The sequence below is a fragment of the Nanorana parkeri genome, unplaced genomic scaffold (assembly GCF_000935625.1).
Source record: "Nanorana parkeri isolate BGI_ZX_2015 unplaced genomic scaffold, ASM93562v1 scaffold430, whole genome shotgun sequence".
In the NCBI taxonomy this organism is placed as follows: Eukaryota; Metazoa; Chordata; class Amphibia; order Anura; family Dicroglossidae; genus Nanorana; species Nanorana parkeri.
The window spans coordinates 605243-621921 of record NW_017306698.1 but is presented as its reverse complement, the minus strand read 5'-3'; the positions used below and the strand labels follow the sequence as shown (position 1 = coordinate 621921).

Here is a 16679-nt window from a genome sequence, read left to right as displayed (position 1 = left end):
GCTCTGCCGTCCAGGGAGCCACAAACAGAAACACAGGTGGGCGGGCATGCGTGCGGGCGGGGGGGGGCGTGTCTGGCAGGGGGCGGGAGGGAGCTGCCTCTCCGCTCTGATGCCATCCAGAGAGCAACAGATAGGTTGGCGTGCGGGTAGGTGGGCGGGCGAGAGGGCGGGAGGGAGCTGCGGCCGGTCTTCACATGTAAAATCTAGTTACATGTGCAGCTACCCCGAAGGTAAGACCTAGCGCTATCTTCAGGGATGTCTGTAGTATAAGACCTACCCCGAACTAGCTCTTATTTTCGGGGTAGGTCTTATATTACAGAAATCCCCGAAGATAGCACTAGGTCTTTTTTTCGGGGTAGGTCTTACTTTTGGGGAAACACGGTATGAAGTGATTGTGCTCATTGGGGCCATAATCACATCAGGGTGCAGCACATTAATGCGAGTTGCACATGCTGCCGGTGATTTAGAGCTTCCATTTGTTGCACTGATTGGAGAGGCTGTAGTCAAAGTCCCTAAAGAAGCATCACTGTTTTTAAATATAAGCATAATGTATTTTCAGAATGAAGATATTTTGAGCTATTACTGCAGTGTCTTTCATAATTTAGCATGCTTCCTTTTCTATTTTTTTGTGATTTTATTAAATATAACGATTTGTAGATTAACCACTAGAGGCAAACTCGGCTTGCAATCAATGTGCAGCCTTTAACAACTGCTGAGATAAGATATCAGCTCCATAGGAAGTGTATTGGTTTGAGTGAGTCAGCTGACTCCTAGACTTGCATTGTATTAAGGAGTAGTACGGCACAACCATGGCGTCACACTACAAAGCAGGACCTGCATGTGTCATGTCAAAATATGGTTGCACCCATGTACGTACAGTAATACCTCGGTTCACGAACAATTCGGTTAGCGAACAGGAAGTTCGGCAAAACTTTGCTTCCGTTTCGCGAACTCCAAATCGGGTGACAAACACGACCGCGGCCATCTTCCCCGCTCTGACGCGTGGTCGTGGCTTCCTGCAGACGAGATTGCGGTCGCAGACAGACCTGTGCACACGTGCTGTGAAGCTTTTTTGTGTGCTTTTTAGCACATACAGTACTGTACAGTATTATTCAATCCAGCATGGCTCCAAAGAAAGTGCAAACGTTAATTTGACTCTGTTCGCGACCACGTTCGTAGGGGTCAGAACGGATTAACCGTATTTACATTGAACCTTATGGGGAAATTTGATTCGGTTCGCGACCAGAATCGTGGAACAAATTAAGTTTGTGAACCGAGGTACCACTGTATATAATTACAAATTATACATAGAAACATGGTTTAACACACAATAACATTATTGACATCAATATTTGAGATATATATAGATATATATCTATATAGATATATATAGATATATCGATAGATAGATATAGATATATCGATAGATAGATATAGATATAGATAGATAGATATAGATATCGATAGATATAGATATCGATAGATATAGATATCGATAGATATAGATATCGATAGATATAGATATCGATAGATATAGATATCGATAGATAGATATCGATAGATAGATATCTATCTCAAATATTAAACAAAAAATACATTTTAGAATTTGGGGGAAAAAATGACCTTTGCATGAACATTTCTTTTCCACAGCAATGTTATTGTTGAGTAGGTCTGAACCAGGAAAAAAATCAGCATTTGTAATTGGAGATTTCTTTGCTCTGCTCTGCATGAACTCTGCTGTTAAATAACACCATGTTTTGCAGAGGATAAGAATATAATATACCTTTTGAGGGTATTGGCTGCTGGACAACTGCTGTTCTGTTCTGCCATTGTAAGGGAAGTAGGTAAAAGATATGTGGTTATAATATTGATTTCAAGCTCTGGTCAATTCAAAAAAGATGTTCATTAAAAGAAAAAGATAAAATGTATAAATTTCTTTTGTACAGACGCTGCCAATACAGACATTAATAAGGTTCATGATTGACATCTGTAGTGGAATGGAATATCTCAGTTCAAAAAATTTTATCCACCGGGACCTTGCTACCCGCAATTGCATGTAAGTACATATATTGATTCATGGTTTTTTTTCATGGGGTTTTTTTTGTATTGATTTAAAATGGTTTAATTAGCTGCAGAAGCACAAATTTCACTGCATTTAGTCATTAAAGAGGAAGTTTACCCAAATCTTCAGAAACCTTTAGAAATATTTAGTAATGACAATCTATGAACACATACTTCTAGATAAATGCCGGCTTTTTATTTTTTGCATACCTTATTTCTCTTTCCCCCCCATTCTTCTCACAGAGGCCATTTTTACTAAGGTCAGATTATTATATCTCCCTTTACTTTCTGGGACTCTGCAACATGTGACTAGGACATGTGACCATGCACATCATCTCAGGGGAGGAAAATGCCTTTTCCTGAGATCTTGTGAGATTACACATGAGATTTCCCAGCTATGCTCTGCTGATGTGACCTTTGTCAGGATGCAGCGCTTGGGCATGATTACATCATTTATGCCCAAGTGGACCAGGAAGTAGTAAAAAAGAAATTGTAAATAAAATTAAAATATGTTTAATGAATATAAGATGATTTCATATCAGCATGTTAGGCTATATGCTGGTGTGATTTTTATTTTAGTCAGTAAGCATTAGTCAAAATAATTTCCAGATAATTTTTTATAAAACTGCACCTGCCTGTCTACTGATGCTACCCTTTACCTCTTCAGACTTCCAATGACTTAAGAGTCAGTCCACATAAAAGTGATATTTGTTATTGGTGGAGCTTGGTGGGCTGAGTCATCTTTGGACGACTAATATATGTTGGCTACAATAACGAGGTCTCCCGGCCATAATTTCGGACTCTGTTCTTGTCCACCTGGGAGTTTTGGTTGTTCCTTCCCAACTTTGTGGGAAGAGTGAAACTCCTCATAATGGCCACAACAGGTGTGCACCCTCAGGACCTTATCAGATTACACAATGGGGCATATATATATAGATCGCCCGCTATCATTTAAAACACATGCATCAGGAAGATGCACCTGCAGTAAATGTTTGGTAAATGTCACTTTCACTGCTCTATAAATATATCCCTCTGTGTTCAAAGAAAAATGTAAATTTTTTCCCTTCCCCAATAACTCCTTGAAAGTAAATTTTTGTGTGGTCAGTTACAAGTAGCCTTTAGTACAGTACTCCTAATTCTAAAGCCTTGCTTGCACATTTGCATAGTTCTCTCTGCCAGCATAGCTCTTTTGTACAATGGATGTGCACATTAGTAAGATATAAGCTTTTTCAGACAGGACCATCTTGGGCCTTCAATATTGCAAACACAGCATGACTACCTATGTATGGTATATTGCTTGGGATTTCAGTTCATCATATATACCATACATGCTGCCGCGACCTACTGTATAAAACCAAGTTGTGTTTGTGTTGTATGTATGTATGTGTGTGTGTGTGTGTGTATATGTGTGTGTGTGTGTGTGTGTGTGTATGTGTGTGTTATTTTTCAGAGGCGAGGGCATGCTGTAATGCTGTACAGTTTATGTTCCGATACAGAGACTCAAAACCAGGAAGAGTTCTTCAGTGCTAGGTGATTCTGAAAAGAGAGTGGCTCTTTCTTACGCTGGTAATCATTAGTGTCTCTCTATAGAGGAAATGGATGCCAGTATTAAGTGAATGGTTGCTAATTTTAAAGTGGAACTTCACAAGTCTGCATGAATACGTTTCTGACATTTCACAATTTACCGCAACAGTTAAAGTTATTTTGTCATAAAAAAAATATGAATTAAGCTCCATGCAAATTACTTTGGTGACAACATCTTAGACCAGTCAATCAACTGTAGGCAGGAGGAAGCATTTCCGGTCACCTCTGTTTTCCCCGGTGATTAGACGGCAACATTGTATGGCTGGCCATAAACTATACAAATTTTGTCCATTTGTTGATGAACAATCAGCTGACGGGAAGGAGCGGGTCTGAAAATCTTCGAACAGAGTCGGCAGCCAGTTCGGGTATTGGCGGTCGCCGTCAGAATACAAACAGTGGGAGATTCCTCCATCAGCGCTCTTAAGTGTTGATGTAGTTGAACCCACGGGTTGAACAAAAAAGATTACAGTGCATGGGCAGCTTAACTTTTGTAGAAAGTCGTAAGCTGAGAGGCTGCACCAGTAGCTGTTCTGTGTCAGACATTTGAGCCAAGGACTACACAAACATGAAGATTTCCACGATTGTGTCATCTCTGAGACAGCATCAGTCCAGGAAGTAAATTTGACAAGGAGCAAAGTAAAGGTAATAATGTGTTGCTGGGTAGGGGGGTAGTGGGCATAAAAGCAAACCTGCAGGACAAACACTGCAAATACAACTGAAAATATGTTCTCACTAAAACTACACTACACTTGTCCTTTCAGGTCAATCTATTGTCAAAAACTGAGCACAGAACAGGGAAAACCTCACACAAAAAAGATCAAGGGGAGGGAGAAAAAGAGATTGTGAGTAAGAACAAGAAATTATTTTGAGGCTGCAGCCGGGGGTGATACTAATATATTCCTTGCAGCATTACCAACATATTGGGTTATAAAGTACAGTTATTCAGTGTTGCAGAGATACAAATATAGTGTTTGAAGCTTAGGATATTGAAGGACCATATTTACTGAAATGTGGTTTTCTATAAGGCACCATATGGTGGCTCTTTTTCACAGGCTTTTCTCCATTATTTCTGATCCATATGGATAAGGCACAGTCACCTTGCTGCATTAAACTGATACTTATACTCTGAGCTAGGATTCACCCTTACTTTGTGAGAGCCAATAAATAAATAATCACCATCAGAATCCAGATATGTGGAATTGTGCATAGGGAAAACATCATGTTGAATAGGAAACTAGGCACAAATGGTTTTTTAGAAGACACCAATCTCCAGTTTAAGAAATGCTGGCATGGGAACGCATGCTATGCTGATGACTGGAACAGCAAATGTTCGATGAAGAGCAGAGAGAGGAAATTTGTTGTTTCAAAGCCAGTAAAGTCATTAACCCTCATTTGTGTCTGTTGCCCAGAACCGTGCTGTGCTGGGAGACCCAGCTCAAACAATGCACCTGAAACCTCAGCCCCATCCAGACCATTCGATTATCTTGGAAGATTGTCAAGCCCTGAGTTGCCCTTTGTTTTAGAACAATGGATGGCTCCAAAAGAATACACAATTACTATAGAATGATTCTGAATCAAAGGAGAAGCACACGTAAAATGGAAAATTCAGCAATAACAAATAAAATAGATGCTTCTATCTGTTTTTGTTTACATTTTGCTTTTGGACAGAAACCCTTCTGGTCCACATCATATTTTGGCCTATTACAATCCCAAATACCTGCAGGTGACCAGAAGATATTTTTTGTTTGTTCATGACCACTCTAGCTATTGTGGACTGTGTAATCTAAAGAAAAGTATGTGTGTGTGTTGTCAGTTCAGTCGTGTCCCACTCATTCATTCTGTGGGCCAGTTCTCTCCTCATTTTCCGATTTTGTATTGCTTTCTTTATTTATTTCATGTTCTGGCTGGTGTCAGCTTTTATAGTGTGTAAGCATTGTGTTCTTTGGCGTCCTGGCATACTTTTGCTGAAATAGATGAGCCTGAGTATTGTAATTGTTTTTTTACTTTCAAGCATTTTCCGGTTTATTTTTGCTGCCTTAATGGAATGCCTAGGGGCCTATTGCAGCACCATAACTCAAATGCTACTCCTGTCTAGGTTTTTTTTCATGGTCCTGGCTTTCACACTTGTATGTAGCTATGGGGAACACAATAGCACGGATTATTCTGCATTCGGTTGCAAGGCTAACATACTTGCTTTTTCATATTCAGTTCATGCTCGTTATTGTTGTGCAACCCAGTGTGGTTATTCCTGGACTATAGTCACTTCGACCAATCATCAGTCCCTGGAAAGTAAAATCCTGCACACATTTGTTCTCCTCACATCTACTATTGTGACCTATCCATTTCTTGCAGTGGTCATGATCTGGGTCTTTGTAATGTTCATCAAAAGGCCAGACTTCTTCCAATCCTTACTTCAGTTACTGATTCTTCAATCTTCAGCCATCATGATCATTTCAGCATACAGGTTGAACAAGAACGGGACAAGAATGTAACCTTGCCACACTCCCCTCTGTCTTAATCAGTGTCCTCATATGGTGTTTGGACAGTAGCTTCTTAGTTTGTGTACAGCAACTATAACAACTTTACTTGATGTGTTGGCACCCTCAGCTCTTGTAGGCCTCTCCACAGCTGTTGAAAGCTTTTTTTGTGGTCTATGAAGCATATGTGAATGTTCTTCTGAAATCAATGACATTTCTCCATGATTGAGCACGATTTTCAATATGGTGATGGGTGCCATGATACCGATGGAAGCCGACCTGAACATCTGGTAATTCCCATTCGACGGTGCTAGACGTATAGTCTGAAGGAGAATCTTACTAGCATGAGAGATGAGGGCAGTTGTTAGAAAATTGGAGCATTCCTTGGCGTTGTTATTTTTCTGGAAATGGGATGAACACAGATTGTTTCCAATCGTGTTGCCATGTGTTGGTTTCACAGACTTTCTGGGAAAGTCCGGTGTAATGGTAATGGGTGGGGCAGGTCTCAGCAACTCCACAGGTAATATGTGTTGACACCTGTGACCTTGTTTTTTGGCAGTTGGCTCATCACGCAAGAAACGTATTCCTTAGGGATGGCCGACTCCCCACTTTCTTGAGGGGGCTGTGTCTCGTGGTTTTCTGGCATATAGCTCTTCTATATATTTTCACCATATGTTCTTGACACCTTGTTAGTCAGACATTTCTCTCCCACTTGTTTTTGATTATTGCTTTGCAAGCAGTAATTGGGGTTCAAGTCCTTTTGATTTGCTTGAATGCATTCCTGGTGTGACCCTTTATGGAGGCCTTTTTTAGATGATTGCATTGCTGAATCCAGTAAACTATGTGTTCTTTCCTCACTGCTCTTTGGAAATCTGTGTGCAATTTCTTGCATCCTCCCATTTACCTGCTACTTTGGCTGCTTTTCTTTGCTCAGCTATTCTTATGGTTTTATCTAAGAGCCACTTGCATCTCTGTCTTTTTTATGATGTGTGATCAACTCCTGTTTCAGTGATGGTCAACTGAATTCCTGTTTCCCCGAAAATAAGACACTGTCTTATTTATTTTTTTTCAACGAAAAAAGACACTAGGTCTTATTTTCGGGGGATGTCTTATATTTACCTGGCTGCAGTAGTCCGCTCTCCGCTCTGATGCTGTCCACTTCGACCCCACTAGCTATGCCGCGCTGTGCCTGCTGGGAAATGTAGTCTTCAGCGGCAGCCGAGGCAGACAGGTGGGTGTGTGTGTGCGTGCGTGCAGGCGGGGGGGAGGGAGCTGCGGCCAGTCTTCACATGTTAAATTCTATTCTATGTGCAGCTACCCCGAAAGTAAGACCTAGCGGATCTCTGTAATATAAAACCTACCACCGAACTAGGTCTTATTTTCGGGGTAGGTCTTATATTACAGAAATCCCTGAAGATATCGCTAGGTCTTATTTTCGGGGTAGGTCTTATATTACAGAAATCCCTGAAGATAGCGCTAGGTCTTATTTTCGGGGTAGGTCTTACTTTCGGGGAAACAGGGTAGTCAGGCATGTTCTCGACAGTGTCTAGGAGTTCAAACCTATTCACTTCAGTTCCATATGTGGGAGGGATTTTGGTGAAAATTACCTCTTTGGTGATACGGTCTTTTTGATGTTGCAGAGTTTGGTTCTGATCTGGGCCACCAGTAATTCATGATCTAACCACAGTTAGCACCAGAAAATGTTTTGACAGCAAGGACAGAACTGATCCATTGTTGATTACATTGGACATAGTCGATCTTATTGCTGTTTTCTTGTTTACAACGAATGCTACTCCATGCTCTTTACTTGAGGTTCATTGGAGTCTGATTTTTAGAACAGCCAATTGAACCTTTTGTGTTTAAGCCCTAATGTGTTTGGCTTTAGATTCAATTAAGCATTCAACACGAAAATTTAAATACCAATTATGTAGTAATCTGTCTACACCTTTATGCTGTCCACGTTTCAGTCCAATCATTTTGATATTCTGATCAGCTCTACGGGCTCAGGGAGAATTGAATAGGAAGACATTTGTCTCATAAACAAAGTCTCTTAGTTGCTATTTGCAACACTTTTTCTTTCCTGTGCTTTCTGTACAGCTCAACTATTCTGTTGTCATAATATTTAGTTCTTCTTTACATTTCAACAATAGTGTTTAAAACTGAGCTCCAGGTTAATACCTACAGTAAATAAACAGCTGAAATACATATATCGGAGCTGTTTTTACCTGCCAAAAGATTTGTATTACTCTCCATCCAGTTTAGAGATTTGCTTAGTTCTGCTCTAAAGCACATTCCTGTCTGGCAAGTCAGGAAACCAGATTTTGTTCTGCTGCAGTTAAGGTTCACCTTTTGCAAAATTGTAAGAAATGCACAATTAATAATATATTTTAAAATATGCATTTCTTTAATATTTGCATTCAAGCCTGGAAAGTATTGCAATTGTGATCACTCTATCACAGCTGCAAAGCTCAGGCTTCTGCACATTCTCTCCCAGGCAGAGCTCGTACATAGGTACGGAGTTTCAGTTAGGAGAGATGGTGGGGAAGGTCCAGCAGTCCTTCGTCTAGGTAGATGTGGGCATATGGGCAGCTCTACCTAGAGGGAGGACGGCTGGACGCTGTATGAGGTGATTTAATGCAGTTTGAAGTCCAGCCGTCCTCCCCCCCCATCTCTCCTAACTGAAACTCCAAACCTCAGTATGAGCTCTGCCAGTTTGAAAATGTGCAGAAGCCTGAGCTTTGCAGCCGTGATCGAGTGATCACAATTGCAATGCTTTCCAGGCTTGAATGCAAATATTAAAGAAATTCATATTTTTTTTATATATTATGCATTTCTTTAATTTTTCCAAAAGGTGAACTTATCCTTTAAGTAACACTTACAAGTCTTGTCCCTCCTCCAGCATGTGCTTAGACAGTGACAGGAGAAGCGGGAAAGTAATGAGCTAATTTTTCTGTCAGTCTGCTGTCAACTCCTGTCAGCATGTTTCTTGTTGGCATTACAGCAGAGCTGCCAGTGCTGATTTTCCCCTCCCAGTCTGAGTTCTACTGCACATGAATAGCAAGAGGCTGATACCAGAACAGATTAAGGTATTTTCACTGTTTGCATTAAAAAAGAAATGTAATGTTGCATTAATGAACACAGATCTGCATTCATTTTATATCTGGCTGGTGTTCAACTTTAAACTTCTCCTGCTCATATATAAAGCAGAACACCAGGCAAATACATAACAGCTGCTCTTATATTTAAAGTCGGTGTAACTTTTTGTAAGCTGATGAACAGGAGGGAGAGGTACTTATCTTGGCTTTCAGAATGCATGAAGCTCAAGCTGGGAATCCTTAGTCCAAGAACAAGCAGGAGGCAATAGAACTAGCATGTACAGCCATATTACACAGCAGGAGAGGGCTAATTAGAAAACTAGTTACATAACTATACATATTTTTTAGCAGCTAAAGCAGTTTCTGTATATTTGTTTTAATTGAGTTCTTAACTTTTTTGGCTGCAATTGCCCTTTAAAATAGATATTATATTTCAATGATAAATTCCTATTTGGCTTGCTGTGGCAAATGTATTTCATAAGTCCTTGCAGCTTCTCTCTGCAGTATCATCCGAGAGACACCTGAATGTTAAATAGATATTATGTGACTTGATAATCTTCCCAGAGTGTTCAATTCCTTTGTTAACTCAGCTCAGTTACTGCGCAGCCTCCTGGAATCTAGGACACACACTTGCACAATATTGATAAAGGCCATTTAGAGAGGGACGACAATTGAATTTAAATGGGCGCCCCTCACCAATGTGCCCTGCCACCAGACTGGGAGAGGTACATATCGTGGCTTAATTGAATTTACAGTTTCTGATGCAGTAGGTGTCTGTAGCCAATAAAGCAGATGGGTTTTCTTTTCCCTTTCCTTCTCAAGAGTATAAAGGCCCCAGGCAATTGTAGGGCATCCTTTAAAAGTATGAATTTATATTTTGCAGCTTTCTGCTTGGGCATTATGCCAACATGTTCCTGCATAAATAATCTAAAAGTGGACAGTATTGTAAATGGTTGTCTATTAATGTTTTTATATTACAATTGATGAGGACTTCTCTGTAAGGAACACTCAGCAATCATTATAGTAAGGCTGAACTTTAGCAAAATATAAAAGACATAAATTAATGCAACCCTGTAATCATTATATCGTTAAATGTATTTTTTAAATGCAAGTTGTGTAAGTGTCCAAATTTGACCTGGTATCAACCTCTTGCAGCCCCTGTACAGAAGGGCTGGAGGGGGAAGAAAGCAGCGGCACAAGGAGACAATCAGTTCATGTACTGACCAGAAGCATTCTGATTGGTGGAGAAAGCATGACAGAGACATGAGCTCATCACTGGGGTGCTTTTCCTTTCACTGTCCAGTCACAGGCTGGGGCAAGCCCAGGACGATCTAAGCTCAGAAGAAGTAGGAACGATGCTGAACATCTAGTGGCAGAAAAAAAAGTACTGTGGGGCAAATATCTGGATTAAGGGCTTGTTCACACCAGCAGGCGCGCTCCACCACATAGCTGCTGGTGTGCATGAGCCTGTACAGTGCCAATGCGCTCGATCAAGCCACATCTCACTGTTTCTTTTTTTGGGGGATTAAAACTTTTTTTAAATGTTGCAAGTGAGATTTCATTAAGTTCTATGAGCTCACCGCAGTGTGTCGTTAAGCGCACACCACGGTTATACGGTGGTGTGAACTGGTATCATCTGTAACAAGGCACATCACCTTGTCTTGCGTTGGGGCTGCGCTAGAAAAAACAGCCTGTGCAGCCCGAACGCAGGTGGCGTGAGCAAGCCCTGAAGGTGAATATTGCAGCGAAAGCTGGTTTTGTTATTTATATCTTTTAATGTGATAATTTTATCATGTTATTTTTTGCTTAAGTTCTGCTTAAACTGTTATTATTCTGTATTACTGCATTGGCTTCTCCCTTTGAGTCTCTCTGGCAACTCTAGAAATTCCAGATGGCACATATCGCTCTATTCTTTTTTCATGAAAAGTTTTGTGTAAAATATGCAGTCTTCTAGGTATGAGGAGAAATATGAAGGTTAGTCATAGGCTGATCTTCTATAAACACTCTTTGCAAATTCAAGAAGTAAGGATTGATGCAGAGGTGACATGATGGTAAACTTAATTTGAGTATGTACCTCTCATCCTAAAATTTGTCATTTAGAAGTTCAGGTCTTGTGCCTCCATTTCCTTGGGCATTGGGCTTCTACAGGTTGAACAACTTGTAAAGGGATAGAGGTGATGCCTGATGTCATCACTGAAGCTGGGGCTTTTAGGAAGTGACTCTTTTAGGTGATGAATACTGAGGTGAGTGTAATCTACAAACTCACTCCGAGAAGTTTGTTCCGCCTTTTTTTTATTTTTTATTATAATTAATAAACAAAGAAAGATATTTTACTTATATTCAAACATTCATATACAATATAGTGTGCTATCAAAAAACAAATAATTGATGCTTAAACATGTGTGAACAATCCTCTTTCCTAAAAGGGATTTACAATCAATACTTTGTTCCTCTTTTTAATGGCATTTATAGACCAGAATGGTGCTGCCTTTCCCGACACAGATCACTCAGAATCCCTGAACCTTTGTTCTGAGTGTGGAGAAACAGTATGTACCGTGGTATGGGCGATGATTATACAAAACTGCAGTTGTCCTTCAAAGGATACCTTTTCAGAAAGAAATACGAAGATTGCTATTGCTGTCCACTTTTTTAAAACTGCTAGTTATCTGGATGCAGTACGGACTCTGGCTTCCATACTTTGTGGCACTGACCTGGAACAAAGGAAAGTCAAAATAACTTTCCTAACTTTCTATCTGTGTACTTGTTCTGGGTGTGTAACTCAAAGTATGAAAAAGACCCTTTCATCAATGTAAAAAAATTGCAGGTAAAATCAAGTATTTCAAATGCTTGCTTGCAGTGTTTTTTGTTTCCATAAATGTTTTTTATTTACTTGCATCATGCTTTTGAATTTGCTAGAAAGGGTTCATTCCCTAGCAATGCCCCCTCTCTCTGTGCAAACCATAGCCTTCTCCTCTTTGTCTTTTTACTGTCTGTGCTGGCCCATCTCCTTTGCCCCTCACCTCCCTACATAACCCTTTGTAACTGCCAGGGGAGAAATGCTGTAGAGATCCAAGGTGCTGGCACCCAGCAGCAGTTTCGGGGCTTTTGGATGTCTACAAAACAGAGGCTATAATGGGTCAATAAAATGCATTAAATACTTTAAGGGCTTGTTCACGCCAGACACAGTGCGTTCCAGCTCGATATTGGGCGGAATGCACTGGATCGCATTGCGGACGGCTCACTTTGTTGTGGGGCGGGAGCGGGCGTGGCGGTCCATTGAAGTGAATGGCACCGTAGCCCCGCCCTCTGGCCGCAATGCGATCAGCCGCACGGGAACTCAAAGCACATCAATGCCTGCGGACCGGTCAAAAAAAAAAATGCTGCAAGCACTATTTTTCTGACCGGACCGGAATGCAGGCATTGATGTGCCACGCGTTCCAATGCAGCTGATTGCATTGCGGCAAAAGGGCTATGGTGCCATTCACTTCAATGGACCGCCATGCCGCCCCACAACAAAGTGAGCCGGCCGCAATGCGATCCAGTGCGTTCCAGCCAGAATCAAGCCGGTGTCTGGTGTGAATGGGCCCTTAATGCACATATCTTATGGGAAGATTATTGTTGAAATAAGTGGACTGGCAGTGGGATATATGTTTAAAGCCAGGGGGTCATCCAGGCAACTAACATCTGCAGAAGGAATCAGTAAAAGCAGCTTCCATGTTTTCTCTGAAGACATTTTTTTATCTTTAGACATAACTTCCTAAGTTTTCATATTGATGTGATCCGTAACTAAACTGTTGCCATCTCCTGAATGACGGTGCTGCTCAGGTGATCAGATGCCTATGGCATAACATCCACTTTTCATTAAAAAAAGCAAATGAACCGTCTTCAAGGCATGTGTGACAATTTTCTTCTGTTTGCTAAAGCTATTTTTACCTTGTTGTCTGGAAACCTCTATTTTTCCCATGCTAAGCTGCAGCCATAAGAAAGCTGTGGGTTTTTTTTTCCCCTGACGTTTTAAAATAGTTTACACTGGTTAGTATACTGTTGCCTGGCAACTACTCAGCTCAGTGTCTGTGGGCGAACACTAAGCATCCCTTTCTTATATACTTTAAGTAGTAAGTAATAGATTAGGGAAGTGGAAGTTTCACTGGGCAAAATCACCACAGGGTGCGTGTGTGTGTGTATGCTGACCTCTAGGCACATGTGCAAAAACCTGTTGATTCATTAAAAATTAAAGCTGAGCTCCAGGCACACATAAAAGACACAAATTGATGCAGACCTGTATCCTTAATACATTGTTAAATGCATTTTTAAAGTCGAAGAACCTAAATTTGACCATGTATCCGCCTGTACAGCAGAGCTCAGACTGGGGGAGGGAGAAGCAGCATAAGGAACCACTTGGGTGTAAGAGAATGTTGGGTGGAGGAGAAAGCAAACTGACAGAGAGATGAGCTCATCTTTCACAGTCCAGTCACAGGCTTAGGGGGAGGGACAAGACCTGTAAGTGTTTCTCAATTGCAGAAAAATGTGGTCACCTGCCACACAGGGCTGTGCTGCTTGGTGAAGCTGTGTAAAGCACAGGACTGGATGAACAGAGATACAAATCATTTGGCAGATAAAACAGTTTCCATCTATGTATTTAATCTTTGTTGAGTTGTTTGTAGGGCTGAAGCTATTCAAGCGCCATGAGCAATTACAATTATTAACAAAACAATTATAAAAGGTGGGAGAAAAGTCATTTTCGGTTTTGGCCTGACAAATTCTGCTGCGGGAGGTGCGTTGCACTGCCATTAATTTCAATGGCACCCCAAACGCGCCTCCCACCCACACTGTGATCGCCTGCACTGGAATGCACAGGACCGCAATGCTGTGCGATCCAGTGCAGTACGATTGCAAAACATTGTGCATGCAGTTTTACTCTGAAGTAAACTTTATGATTGTAACACTGCATTTATTTTAAATTAAGGATGATATTTTTTTTTTTTTTTTTTTTTTTATCAGATGAATCGAAAAAAGGATTGGCCAACTAATCGATTATGAAAATAATCATTAGTTGAAGCCCTAGTTGTTTGGCTGGAGTTCAGCTGTAATTATATTTTAAATGCTACAAGAGTAAGTTTCTGAATTTGTCTTCATACCAGATTCTTGTATTCTTTTATACAACAGCACTTAAACTGGGAGAGGGAGGGTTATCACTAGCAACCACAGCATACCATGTGATGACCGCGATCATACTGTGTGTGTGATGGAACTTCCCTCTTCCATCCCCTTTTTCCCTTGACAACTACATGTAGACAAATAGAGGATATGCATATAGTTTAGGACTTTGGTTTATTTGGGTGAAGAGGACTTTCAAACGGGAAATGTGCAGTCAATGAACATGCTAACATGAGGAGAGAAGGGATTAATTTATTAGTGTGATGCTGTTCCTTCTCAATTAGCAAGTTGGAGGTGTGTTCTTGACCGCGTTCTGCTGTGGTGGATGTCAACAACCTGGTCATGCTGTCTGACCTCAAGACTGGCTACAACAAATCGCAAACCTTTTGCCATCCAAAACAGTTCCCAATGTATGCTGCAGCCGGGGGATACTAGGATGGGTAAATAGGGATATTAAAATGTGTAGGATCTGTGTCTATGTTGGCTCTCATGACTACATGTTCTGTTAATTTCCAATAGCCCAACACTACTGGGAAATTGGTCCACACGCATTTTTGGACTTTACAGACAGAAGAGTTCCCTTGTACCCCTTTGTATATGTGTTTGGGGAAACCACACAACAACCTGCCCATAGTACATTAAAAATATGTTTGATGCCTCATTTCCCCCTTTTGGCAACCAACTACCACCCAGATCAACCACCTCTACTATGTAAATACCAATATATTCAGATGATAGGACATTTCACCACAAAACTTCAAAACATAATATCTGAATATGCAATTATGATTTCATTAAGGGTTTCTTCTTTTAATTCTATATTTACCTTGGGGTCCTGGTCTACACCTCCACCTTTTCCTCCCCTCCCTCCCCTCCCCTCCCTTCTGTTACAATTGAAAAATGTTTTAGCTTCTTGGTTGTGAGTAGGGTGATGTTCTCCATCACATTCATGAGCTGGATGGCACCATTTCCCATCTGCTATCATAATCTTATATTGCTGTTTTAGGTTTATGGTATCTTCTTGTGGATCCACCTCTACTATGTAAATACCAATATATTCAGATGATGGGACATTTCACCACAAAATTTCAAAACATAATAGCTCACTTAACTGACTATGCAATTGTCATCTCATTAAGGGTTTCTTCTTTTAATTTCTATATTTACCTTGGGGTCCTGGTATACACCTCCACCTTTTCCTCCCATCCCTTCTGTTACAGTTGAAAAATGTTTTAGCTTCTTGGTTGTGAGTAGGGTGATGTTCTCCATCACATTCATGAGCTGGATGGCACCATTTCCCATCTGCTATCATAATCTTATATTGCTGTTTTAGGTTTATGGTATCTTCTTGTGGATCCACCTCTACTATGTAAATACCAATATATTCAGATGATGGGACATTTCACCACAAAATTTCAAAACATAATAGCTCACTTAACTGACTATGCAATTGTCATCTCATTAAGGGTTTCTTCTTTTAATTTCTATATTTACCTTGGGGTCCTGGTATACACCTCCACCTTTTCCTCCCATCCCTTCTGTTACAGTTGAAAAATGTTTTAGCTTCTTGGTTGTGAGTAGGGTGATGTTCTCCATCACATTCTGGAGCTGGATGGCACCATTTCCCATCTGCTATCATAATCTTATATTGCTGTTTTAGGTTTATGGTATCTTCTTGTGGATCCACCTCTACTATGTAAATACCAATATATTCAGATGATGGGACATTTCACCACAAAATTTCAAAACATAATAGCTCACTTAACTGACTATGCAATTGTCATCTCATTAAGGGTTTCTTCTTTTAATTTCTATATTTACCTTGGGGTCCTGGTATACACCTCCACCTTTTCCTCCCATCCCTTCTGTTACAGTTGAAAAATGTTTTAGCTTCTTGGTTGTGAGTAGGGTGCTGTTCTCAATCACATTCTGGAGCTGGATGGCACCATTTCCCATCTGCTATTATCATTTTATATTGCTGTTTCAGGTTTATGGTAGTTTCTTGTGGATCCCTCTGAACATTTAAGCGTATCCAAACCCAAGAACAAAAGTGTAATATTCTTTTATCAGGCTATAAACCTTTTCAGCAAGTAGAGAATGTCCAGGTCATTTCTTGAAATAAAGCAAACGTATCTTCTGTTAATACTAATCCAATGAGATGAAGAAAGTTAGACATGGTTGAAGTCCAGCCTATGTAATAACCATGGCTCCCTTTCTAGATACATTGGAGAAATGAGTGAAGCCACCCAGGGACAAGAGATGTTTTATTTGCATGATTACTAGGGGGGGGGGGGGGGGGACAGGC

At 40.6% G+C, this 16679-nt stretch overlaps 1 protein-coding gene across 1 annotated transcript in view; it reads left to right on the top strand.

Moving 5' to 3' along the window:
- Positions 1-16679, top strand: part of TYRO3 (TYRO3 protein tyrosine kinase) — a 157215-nt gene that overhangs the window by 130192 nt on the left and 10344 nt on the right. The window contains exon 16 of the mRNA XM_018560067.1: positions 1947-2056. Within this exon, the coding sequence (XP_018415569.1) occupies positions 1947-2056 (110 nt within the window). The remainder of the gene's footprint in view (positions 1-1946; positions 2057-16679) is intronic.